This window comes from Macaca thibetana, chromosome 9 (genome assembly GCF_024542745.1).
Source record: "Macaca thibetana thibetana isolate TM-01 chromosome 9, ASM2454274v1, whole genome shotgun sequence".
Classification (NCBI taxonomy): domain Eukaryota; kingdom Metazoa; phylum Chordata; class Mammalia; order Primates; family Cercopithecidae; genus Macaca; species Macaca thibetana.
In genome coordinates, this window is record NC_065586.1 from 50,802,361 (window position 1) to 50,814,460 (window position 12,100).

Here is a 12,100-nt window from a genome sequence, read left to right on the forward strand (position 1 = left end):
TTTAGTATATTTAAATGTTAGAGCTCAACAGGCATACTTAATGCCCAGTAGACAATTCCTTAAAAAATAAAACATCAATATAGAAAGAAGAGTGTAGTAACAGGGAGGAGATATTTTTAAAAAACAGACTTTATTGTGCAAAACATTTGCCTCATATTTCCTTACAATATTTTCAGCCTTAGACTATATTTAATTTTTAATGATTTTAATTTGAAGCCCTTACACACATTGTTATTGGTTTATTTTTTATTCATTGTTTAAATAATGATTATGTGTTTCTTATTTATTTTTTTTTCTTTTACGCAAATGGATGATTTTGTCTTTCTCTTATAAAATGGAAAATATTGCTGTAAGAAACAATTCTAAGAAGGTTAAAAAGTCTGTTAACAACATAAGGAAAATTAAGGGGCCCTAGGGTTATGTCTGCATATGAGAAGATAGTGGCTAAAGTCACGAACCTTATTATCATCTACATTTGAAATGTTCCTAATTTATCCCTCTACTAACACAACTCAAAAGAACAAAGCTATCTTTCTGTACAAAATCACATTAGTTTCTTATTTTAGCCGAAAGTTCCCTGTTTAATAAAGAGGAAATGACATAAGAGGTGAATGCAGTAAGAATACAACCTAAGCTGAGCGTCCAGCTTCGGCAAAGACTACTGAGAAGATAAAATTGGGAAATGGTGGCCAAGGAGTCCCTCCACAGATAAAAGCTTACTTGACAAAGTCAAGATGCAAATCGATGATTACATTCACATCTAATTTTTAATAAGCAGTATGATATATCTCCCCAAAAACAAAATGCAGCCATAGTAGAAGTAAACTCTACAAAGTTGTTGAGGGCCATACATCCAATATATTTTCCATAGCCTTCATATCCTCTCAGTGCAGGAGATACCATTTTGAAATGGTTCTTCGAAGAAAATAGAGCTACCTGTACACTGTTTTAAACAAATTTGTTATCAGAGGCATGAGATACTGTTTCCCAGAAGTTGTTTTTAAAATGACAATTGAAAATATTCTGGTTATCATTTTTCATGTATTCTGTGTGTGATTTACATTCTTTATTTAAAACCTGGCCAAATGGATTAATAAAGTCTGTTAATGATTAAGAACTAGGGAACTCATTTTGATTTAGTGTGTACAATTGTATGATTAAAAAAAAAAAGTAAAAGAGAGCCACAGCATCCCAGCTACTCGGGAGGCTGAGGCAGGAGAATGGGGTGAACCTGCACGGCAGAGCTTGCAGTGAGCCGAGATGGCGCCACTGCACTCCAACTTGGGCGACAGAAGGAGACTCAGTTTAAAAAAAAAAAAAAAAAGAGAGAGACACGGCATTTCTCTCTAGCTATCTTTAAAATATACACAGTGGCCACCGGCAAGTGTGTAGTAATGTATAAGGTGAGTTGTCATGTTCTATTTGTATCAGTTTCAATAAATGTGTTATCTATTCTCCAGACTTCTATTGATAAAGACAAGAATCAAAAGCAGGCTGTGAAGAATAAACTTTAAACAGTAACCGCTATACTTTCTCGCTGCATGCATAGACTTTCTATGAAAAATATCTGAATCCAAGGTCATCTATGTCATCGAGTTTCAACACACCATGTGTGCTGTGTGCCCTGTGTGTGTGTGATTTGCAGAGCCCTTAAATTTAAATTTATTTCAGCAAGGAAAGCATCAGTGTGGTGTATAACAAAGTTGTATGAAGGGTTCATCAGACCTCTAAATAATCAAAAACGAGTAAAAACTGCATTTTTTCTAAATCAATTTGGTAAACTACTACATTGACTTCTTATAATTTTAAAAAAATTAACTCAAATTTACTGTCTTTGAGTCAAGTATTTTAACATTTCATATTGTTTTATTGAAGACTAAGGAATTCAGACTTTGGGTTCTTGACCAAGACACATTATATATGGAATAATTAGTGCTAGTCAGGATGCTGTTGAAAAAGCACATAAATATTAATTTGTCACACACAGCAATTACAATCAAAATTAAATATGCAAGTAAACCCTGCATTGCTTTTGTCTATCCTGCTCCCAAGGATTGTTTTAAACCATGATGTGAAAGTATTTCCTGATAATTTATTCACTATTGGTAGGAGAGTTTATATTAAGTTTGATATGCAAATAATTGAGAATATTAATAAGTATCTTGTATTTGTGAATATCTAATGAGGGTGTGTCCACTGCCTCTGTAAGAGAAGGACATCTTCAATGTCTCATGCCTTCTCTAGGGAGCCCTTTGTTCTGTTTTTGATAATTCATCACATTTTCTTAAAAAAAAAAAAATCTGGGGCAAATTTTGGCCTTTGTTTTCAAGCTTTAGAATTGGATATTTTCTTGTCCATCCCGTTTTTTTATTACCTGTCTGAGGTAAATTTACATTAACAACAACCACAAAAACAATCCTGTATTTTTCTCCATAGAAATTCAATCTGATATTATAAATGTAAATATTATCCATTGATAGATATACAGGTTCTAACTATTTTTGAGCCTTAGTGAGACAGACTTACAGCCATTAATTTTTTAAAGAGTTGTGTTCAAGTGCAAAGATGACAGGTGACCAGATAAAGTCTGGGTTAGAAGGACTGGATAGCAAGCCATCAATTTGGAAGGGAAATCAGAGATAAATGGTCATCCACCTTATTTGACAGATGAGGTCATGAAACCAGTCTTATGTATAGATAAGGTATAAGTTTTCACAAAGACAACTTTCAATAGAAAATATTTTCTAATTCATTTCCAACAATAAGAGATTGTTTGCTATCACACGATTAATTCTTTCATAGTCAACAGTACACGTGCAATCAATACAGGTATCCATGACAAAAAATTATGAAAGTACTAGAAACCTGTTCTCTATTTTATCAAGATTACATCTGGTTACCCCTGCTATTATCTTCACTGGAGTATGCAGCATTATCCCTCAGCATCCCCTTTCCCCCAACACACACGCTGTCCTTATTGAAGTTTAGTGGGTACCAGAAGCAAAGGCACCTATTTAGGCACCTCTGGGAGAAGTTATGCTTAAATTTATAAAAAAATATATTTGAGAACATTATACACTACAAGGACAACAATCATTTACACTCATTTTTGATGTTCATTTCTAAGAGATAATCTAGCAGAGATGTTATTCTAGGATCTTGTGGAATTTTCTAACCCAATATTATTTCTGCTTGCCTAAGAAAGAGAAGGAACTGAAAAATGCCTGTATGATCAAAATGTTGCCAAGTTGGCTTGTCTTTAAATGCTTTGATTTCATTGGCATTCCATGAGGCAATCACTTTGATGTTCGTCAAATTAAACAAAAGTAAAACTACTAAGGTATTCGACTCACGAATTTAATATACATTTATGTGTGTGTGTGCACGCATGTATGTGTGGTTACAGTAGGAAACAGATTATAAGAGAATGTTGTGGTTCTAAAGGAGTGAATTTCGCCTTTTACCCTCACTATTTCTTTAAAAGGGAAAGAAATAATAAACTAGGATGAGATAAAGCTTATTTAAAGCCTTCATTTCCCAGGGCATATTGGGATGCATTTAAAACTGAGAACAGCCTTGAAACCTTGTGCTGGTTTTGCCTAGATGAGGATTGAATTTCTGAAGACAAAAGTACAAACACAGTATAGACATGCTATCCATTGAAAACACCGAATCTATGCATTTGAATAATAATAAAAAAGTATTCTTTATCTATAAAATGTCTCCCAGGTACCAAAAGATCAAATAAAAATCCCACCCCTCCTACTGTGTTCCTAGGTTGGTTATATACTTACTTGAGAAATGCTTCATAGCACTTGTTTCAGTGCAGTATTTTCTGGTTTGTGGGGCTGGAATCAAACGGACCACTATTCCCTGTGCCCCAACACACAGACTTAGGAAGTCAGTGCTCCCTATAGCACCATACTGCACGATAGGTGTGCATGACCATGACTGCGGCATCCATCAGACATATTCTGGTAGAGATCTGGTTACTGATAGCCTTAGCCATGGGCACCTGAGGCCCCACTCAAATTATAGCTGTCATTCAATCCAGAAGCCAATGGGCATTCTCTTGAAGTTCGCTTGGCTCTTCTGTTCTCTTTATTGGTAGGTCTGATTTGTTACTATGATCAATACAGGTTAACTTGTGAAGTCCTATATACAACACTCTTCCTCCTCCAGACTACCTTGCTATTACCTTGCTATTGCTACTTAGAAATGTTAATCATTGGAGGTGTGATAAATTTACAAATATTTAGTTTTTAACCCATAGCAAGGCAGATATTGGGCTAGAGTGTAAAACACAGAGCATTTAATATACACAGGAAATTTAGGAAAAAAATTTTTGATGCTAATTTTCCAAAGTCATTTCTACTGTTTCTCATCATTATAAGATTACTCACATATTTTGAATTGCATCCCACAGTAGTCACAGGCAAATGAGAATAACATATGCTTTACAAAACAAAAAGGGATATCAGAAAATGAGTCAAAGTAAAAAAATAACAGGTACCATCCATTCTCCAGCAAATAATGAATCTGTAGTGTATTTAATTACAAATTTCCAAATACATATTCACATAATAAAGACAAGGAAAATGAAGCAAAATCAAATGTATTTTGTTGAAATAAGCACATGAGCTTGAAGGATCAAGTACTGATGGCTCCAAGTGTTTTTCATGTTAGATTCACTTTGAAAGTACTGATGCCATCAGCACTTGTCAGCTGGCGCCCAAGGATGTAAACTTTGAGCTTGGATACTTTTCACAGGAAAGCCTCATATTCCTAAAGGAGACAAATGACCACTAAAAAGTAACCATTAATACAGATTATTTATGGAGGATTTTATCTTGACTACTAATTAAGGGAGTAATTGTATCTCTGAACTTTATATCAGACTTCCAGTAGATTTGCCAGATTATTAATGCTTTTTTAGAATACATGGGGGTGGGGTTATAGTCACATAATACAGTTTTTCATATTTTTAAAAAAGGGGTTGGACCAAGACATAAGTTTCATTGACAATCTTAATGTTTTCAGTGTAAACAATATGTTAGAATAACTGCAGTGAGTCGCACAGCATATAACTTCTTAATGGTAAATTCAGAACCAATCTTCCAGATAAGCAAGTACAACATTTTAGTTAGAAACAAAAGCAAAACAAACAAAACAAGAACAAGGTTGACTTCAACAAAGTTTTGAGGCCTTCCAGTTGTTTGATAATTGTGATAAATTTCAACACAATGACATATTGGATGCCCAACTTATTGGGTTTTTATAGACCTGTTAGTTTTTAAGACCATTTTCTAAAATGTTCCCATAGATGTATTTTTAAATGAGAACTTAGATGATCTAGACATTACAAATTTATAATAATCTTTTGAAATTCTACCAATATCACCTCCATATTCAAAACAATGGAACTATAACAGAACAAATAATAAATATCACACAATCTTTTGTTAAATGTAAAGTGCATTTTTACCAGTGTTTCAACATCTGAGACTTTGAATTTCTATTAAGTAGTTCTGATAAATACATAGTGCTCTTTCTTTTTTCTGGATGACAATATGTCTACTAATAACGGATGTTCCCGAAGAGCAATTTGCAATGTATTTTCAACAGAAACAACTTAACCTGAAATAAGAACTGTATGTATTTACTTCTTGACTCAGAAATAGTTATATTCCTTTTCCATGGAATGTGTCTTCCACCAAGAGATTTTAACCAAGGTTTTCCCAAACTGCAGTAAAAGAAATCTTTTATGCTTTCAAATACGGTGCCTTTTTATTTAAAACAGTGTAAACATAACAACTCAACACCACCAATAATTGGAAAAAGACTGGGTATGTGAACACTAATTTCCTCATATGTCCCATGAAAGTGAGGGTAAATAAACAGACAAATCTTCAGGAGAGGTTTCAGTTCACCTTAGCAGTGGTAAAAATATTGCTTTATTCCAAATGAACATACAACACAATTTACTGTTCTCTTGGGGGGCTTCTTGTGAACTGAATAGTCTGGGTTTTTTTATTTCAACAATTTATTCTTCCCATACTAACCACAGAAGCCAAAGCCTTGGTCCACACATAGTAGACTTGCTATAAAATAAATAGCAATGAGGATGATGAGAAAGCAAATGGTAACTGTCAATTTGTTAACTGTCTTGTGTTAATAATTTAAGTAGGCATGATTCAAAATAAACACACACCCTCAATTAACTCACCTTATGATACTGATATCATTAATGAGCCAATAGTTGATCCTCTCAAAAGTATTCACATCAGAAAATGGTCTAGACAGTGTCAAGAGTTTTATACGACCCCACCATGCAAGTGACCTTGATTTAAGAACTAACTGAACTTTATACTTAATGGAAAAATTTAAAGTGAACAGATCTAAGAGGGAAACACTTTTTCTGAATATTAGATTCCCTGATGTTTCAGAACAAATTTTAGCAAGCGTAATACGCGCACACATGCACACACATACGCACAATGAACACATGTGCTTACAGCATATGTGTCCGCGTGAGCAAGTCCACACACACACACGCTCGCACACACATGTGCACACAGGCACACAAAAACTGAGAAACGCTCCTCCAGAGCCTCTAAACAATCTCAAGGAAAAACATTTCTATTAGCATGATTTTAGTGACACGACATAGTGACTTGTTTGTCTCTTTTTCTGTAATAATTTCATACCTCCAGCTGAGATCTGTGCCTTCAAATCTCAGAGGAAGGTGGCACACAAGAGTAGTTAAGATTGCCCCCGGTTTCTCCTTCTATCTCCTGTCCTCCTTCCCATTGCAGAGTCTTTTGTGGCATTCTCCAAAAATCAAATAGAAAACACTACATTTCTCGACATGACATAACCTGTGATGAGGCTATTGGGTGAATAGAAATTTAGGGCTTGGAACTGGCAAGCCAAATGGCAAGGGCCACCTGCTCACTGGCGCATCCACCTGCAGGATGCAGCTCTCCTCTTTTTGAAACCAGTGTGTTTTAATGAGACACTGGCACTTGTGGGGCCAAGGGTCTGAATTGCCCACATCTTCTAAGAGCCAAAGAGGACAGTGTTGGGACTAACTGAAATTGGATTCAGAATTCTACCCCAAAGCTTTAATGGTAAGCTTTATCCCTCCTGAAACATTTCTTTCCCTTAAAAAAATATTTTGTTAAAAAACACTATGATATGAGGGCGATAGACTATTTGGTTTCTTCTAAGTAGATGCTCTTAAATTAATGCATATAAATAATTCGTATTTGATTTCCTCTCTTTCCTGTTGAGCAAAGCATAGAATGCACAGATTCCTACATCTCCAGTCACTTGGTCAATGCAGAGTCTCTTTGTATTTCATTTCTTAAGACAAATTGTGCCTCTCGTTCTGATTTGGCCGTGGGACTCAGGGGGAGAAAGGCTGTGTTTTCGCTTGCACTGTCCTCGGTTTCTACGCTGGCCAGTTCGTAGTCTTCTGACCGTCTGGCATCAGTCAGAATTCGGATCTGCTCCTGGACAGTTTCTAGCAATATTTTCACTTCATGTTGTTCTGCTATAAGACAATCGCTGACTGGAATACTCACATTGACAACGTCAGCTGAATAGGAGTTTTTGCACCATTTGATGCTTTTGACTTCAGAAATCCCTGGCATTTGCAGGCAGGTTTCCTCTAAACCCACTGAAGGGATGATGGGCACAGAACTGGCCCTTGTGGATGAATAGCCCACCAGGTCCTTTTGCTCCAAGCTATTAAAATAGGGGTTTGTCTCTCTTGAAGGCAGTTGCATATTTATTGATGTATTTCGTTGAGTTTTTAAACCATTGGATGAATACCTGAAAAAGAAACACAGTGTTACTCCTTCTGCCTTCTGCTGGGCTTTGTTAGAGCAATACTCAATCCACAAAGCACTTTTCACATGCACCATCTCACTGAATTCTCACAGCAACCCCATGAGACGGATAATAGATTCCCAGTTAAACAGAGAAGTAAACTGAAGCTCAGATAGGTGAAGTGACTTGCCCAAGGTCACACAGAAAATAAGTGACAGACTGAGACTCAAACCCAGATCTTCTTACTTTAAGTCCAGGGGTCTTTCAACACACCACAGCTGTATAGGCAGGTGGGATATAGTCTTCCTGACCTCTATCCTAGAATACAAAGTAAATGGGGATTGAGCAGGTAAGTGTGGCCTTTCCATTGTGACAAACAGGACACCCATAATGGCATTAGTCCACTCCATCAACTCGACCACCCTCTCAGCCCTGGGTTAGTCCAGTAGACTTGTTGTGGCCACCCTAGTTGAAGCCAATCAAGAAGCCCAATATTAAGCATCCAGGTACTACAATCACGAGTTTTTCTGCTTCACACTGATTTTAGGGGATCCAAATCCAATTTCCACTGGTATTGTGCTCTAAAGGAACCACCTCACTGCCAGATTGCCGAGCCAGCAGATGGGAATGGGAGGATAACGATTCCTCTACCAGCCTGGGGCTGAATATGAAGTGGGTTTCATAGGGCTTCTATGCATCTAGCATCTTTCCTTATAACCAAGTAACCAAGAAACCAAGTAAGGTAGTTCTTTGGTCCATGGCAAGGACTTGTCAAGAACACCAATATGCCATTGCAAGTCATTTGAATACAGCAGAATCTTCTAACTTCCCTTCTTGCCTCTTCAGGGCTAGTAAATCTTTCTCCTCTGTGCTGTTCAGGGACAGAAAATGGGACAGGTACATAGCAGATTTGTAGAAATGCGGTTTTGGAACTTGAACAGTAGTGTTTTATTCTATTTCTTAGTTATTTGTCCCTAATTTAAACGTTAAACATTCAAATTTTGACACAATTTAAACATATCAACCTTCCATACAATAAATCTCATTTCCTTGACTTCCATTATTATGTAAATGAAAATCATGTTTATACATGTAGATAATAATTGCAATGCAGTGTGTTGCATACTAAATACAAATCTTTATTGTAAGGACATGATTGGGAGCAAATTAGAGGTCTTTCCACCAGACAGTGAACACAGACAGGAAAGAGATTTAGGCCTCTGTAGTCCCATCCTCTCTTACTGTGCCTAATACAGAATTGATAATCAATACACTTTAACCAAGTGAACACATGAATACATAAAGAAGTCTTCAAGGTAAACTCCCCCTTTATATCCTACTTAATGTCTGTTTTCAAACTTAATAACAACAGCTAATATCTGTACAGTGCTTGTAAAAATCACTTTCACCTCCAATTAACTTGTTTTATTTTTTAAAACCCTTGTAGTTTATTTATTATTATATTTAGTGGATGAGTAAAATAGACTAAGATGATTTTCCCAAAATTATACCTTTAGTAAGAGTCACACAGAGAATTTAAACCCAAGTTGTCTTATTCTAATTATTACTGTCAATGTTAGAGGTTGCTAATGAATGAATATATCCTAAGGTGAACCAGAATACCTTTTCGGGGATATGTAATCTTTATTCATACAAACTGCACAGCTACATATTTGGAAATTCTTGGGGAATATTACTCCATTCTCATTAGTGTTATATAACTGAAAATATGAGCCTAAAAGTTCAAATCAATAAATCACTTTCAACAAGAAGTAAGGAAACAAAATTCAGGCTTTTGTTTTGCTCTCAGCACCATCCTGTTAGCATGATTTGTATGTATGAAAATATAAGGCCGGGCGCGGTGGCTCAAGCCTGTAATCCCAGCACTTTGGGAGGCCGAGGCGGGCGGATCACAAGGTCAGGAGATCGAGACCACAGTGAAACCCCGTCTCTACTAAAAATACAAAAAATTAGCCGGGTGCGGTGGCGGGCGCCTGTAGTCCTAGCTACTCAGGAGGCTGAGGCAGGAGAATGGCGTGAACCCAGGAGGCGGAGCTTGCAGTGAGCCGAGATCGCGCCACTGCACTCCAGCCTGGGCAACAGCGTGAGACTCCGTCTCAAAAAAAAAAAAAAAAAAAAGAAAATATAGAAAGTCTGTCTGTCAGGTTCACCAGTGAAACAGGGACAAGAAATGTAGCCAGGATAGCATTTCACATAAATATCATCAAGGTATACCAGCAGGTAGAATCTGGTAAGTTGATACGCGATGGTGATAGGTAAAAATTCTTACACTTGGATCTAAACAGTTGGATAAAGGTGCAAGTATCTTAGAGAATGTTTTTAAATTGTAAATTCAACAAGTCAACTAGGTGACATGACTAAGACATAATCAAAGGCAATTCACGCCAAACTTTGAGCATTCTTCTCATTTGCCAGAGGTCTGACTAAAGGATTTAGATGAGAAAGAGGAATTGCAGTGGACTATTATGTGTCACTTTCCAAGTCAGGCTTTGAACACATGCCTGGCAACAACGGAAATTTAAAATGTTACCATGACATGAAGATGAGCTGTAAACAATGAGAACTTTCCTAACTGTGATTTTGTTTTGAATTAGACATGATTTCAAGTTCTAAAATTACTATATGCTCTGGAATCTCAGGCAAATGGCAGCCTCACTTTAATTTTGCCATCAATTAAAACAATCAGGTAGTAACACTAACTTGATTGCTCAGAGGGAAGGGGAATTTTTCTGAGGACTAATTGAAATAATGTCTCTGCCCTGTTCTACTAGAGACACAGTGGCAAGCCTCACGTCCCCGCAGAGATGCTATGAGTGTCCCAGCACTGGTATTCCAGCAGAAGTTTAAGTGAGAGCTACATTTCTAGATGTAATTTCTGAGTCAGAGGATTCAAAGTTCTGTATCCCTTGAGGGCCAATGATGCTTCCACAAGTTCTGTCCATAAGCTTGTCATTTCGTTTTGGGCCAGTCTGCCTCTCATCCTCAACAAAGAAATTACAAATGCATCTTGTCTGTAACTATGTGAGTCGAAGCATTCTTTTAAAGAAGAAAGATTCCAAGTATTAGTCACTTGGTTTGGTTCCCAGTCATTCATGAGTCATGCTAAGGAATTTGTGTTTCTCTAGGAGACTCCAAACCCTTTCAGTTCCTAGGGCACATGACAATGAATGAACAGACTATTTTGAAGGAATCCACACTTTCCTCTGAAGTCATAAAATTACATACTCCATTTACAAATCATCAGCCATAAATGTGGTTTTCTTCACATTCCTTGTTGATTTAGTGGTTTATTTAGTCAGAAAAGCCAGTATTCAATCTCAGCTCTTTTACATGGGACTGTGTATGTCACATTGGGCTAACCATTTAAATGCTGATATCCTTAGTGTGCTTATCCATAATATTTCTAAAGAATAACTGAAGGAAGTATATAAAGTTGCTAGCTAGGTGTGGTAGGTATTTAGTATATTTTGAATTTTATCTACTTCTAAGATGTGAATCCAACTTTTGTGATTCCATCTCTTTTTGTCTGGCATATGAATACATTAGCTTGATTTTCCTGACATGATACAATTAAAACTCTCTGAGCCATTACCATGGCTGTCATTGACCAGGGCTCGAGTCATGACAAAGTTTCCTCAAGAATCTCCTCTTCACCTCACTCCTTCCCCAGGCCACAATAAGATAGACGTTAGGTTCAAGCTGGGCTGAAGTTCTTGCCAAGGAAAGAAGCCAAATACGTTGGGAGCCTAACTGTCATAGACAGTGCCCACTTGCTTGGTAAACAAGCAGCAGATAGCTGATGGCTCTTGCAAATTCATTTCCCCCTCCTCCAGGCTGGGGCCAAATTTAAAGAGGGCCTTTAGCTGTGAAATTCTATTACCAATCCCATTTCCAGTCCAGAGAGACAGTCAGCCCCCTGGGAGTGGAAAATAGCTGTTTATAAGAACTGAGAATGAGATTATTCCCTGAGATTCATTGTGCTGGGCATACAGTGACTTACACTTAGAGTCACCATTTATCAACATCTGGTAGATATCACACATGGGAAAATACCTGTGACCAGGCAGCTGGAGAGAATATTCCAACCCAATCGTGACTGAACCAAAACAAAACCACCACCATGCAGAAAATAAGTGTGAGTCTCCTAGGAAGTTAAAAAAACAAAGCATTGCCTGAACATGTAATGTGATCTCTGAGCCCCTGATGATATGTGCATGGTTCAAGCTTGAGCCTGGCGTAGGCTCCA

At 37.1% G+C, this 12,100-nt stretch overlaps 1 protein-coding gene across 6 annotated transcripts in view; it reads right to left on the bottom strand.

Moving 5' to 3' along the window:
* Positions 1-4,519: 4,519 nt before the first annotated feature.
* Positions 4,520-12,100, bottom strand: part of NRG3 (neuregulin 3) — a 1,119,166-nt gene continuing 1,111,585 nt past the window's right edge. For 3 of the 6 annotated variants that reach the window (XM_050803842.1, XM_050803841.1, XM_050803845.1), the window contains 2 exons: positions 8,080-8,151; positions 4,520-7,836 (listed from right to left, as the gene is read on the bottom strand). In XM_050803842.1, the coding sequence (XP_050659799.1) occupies positions 7,329-7,836; positions 8,080-8,151 (580 nt within the window). In that variant the 3' untranslated portion in view covers positions 4,520-7,328. The remainder of the gene's footprint in view (positions 7,837-8,079; positions 8,152-12,100) is intronic. The other 3 variants (XM_050803844.1, XM_050803843.1, XM_050803846.1) reach the window with 1 other exon arrangement.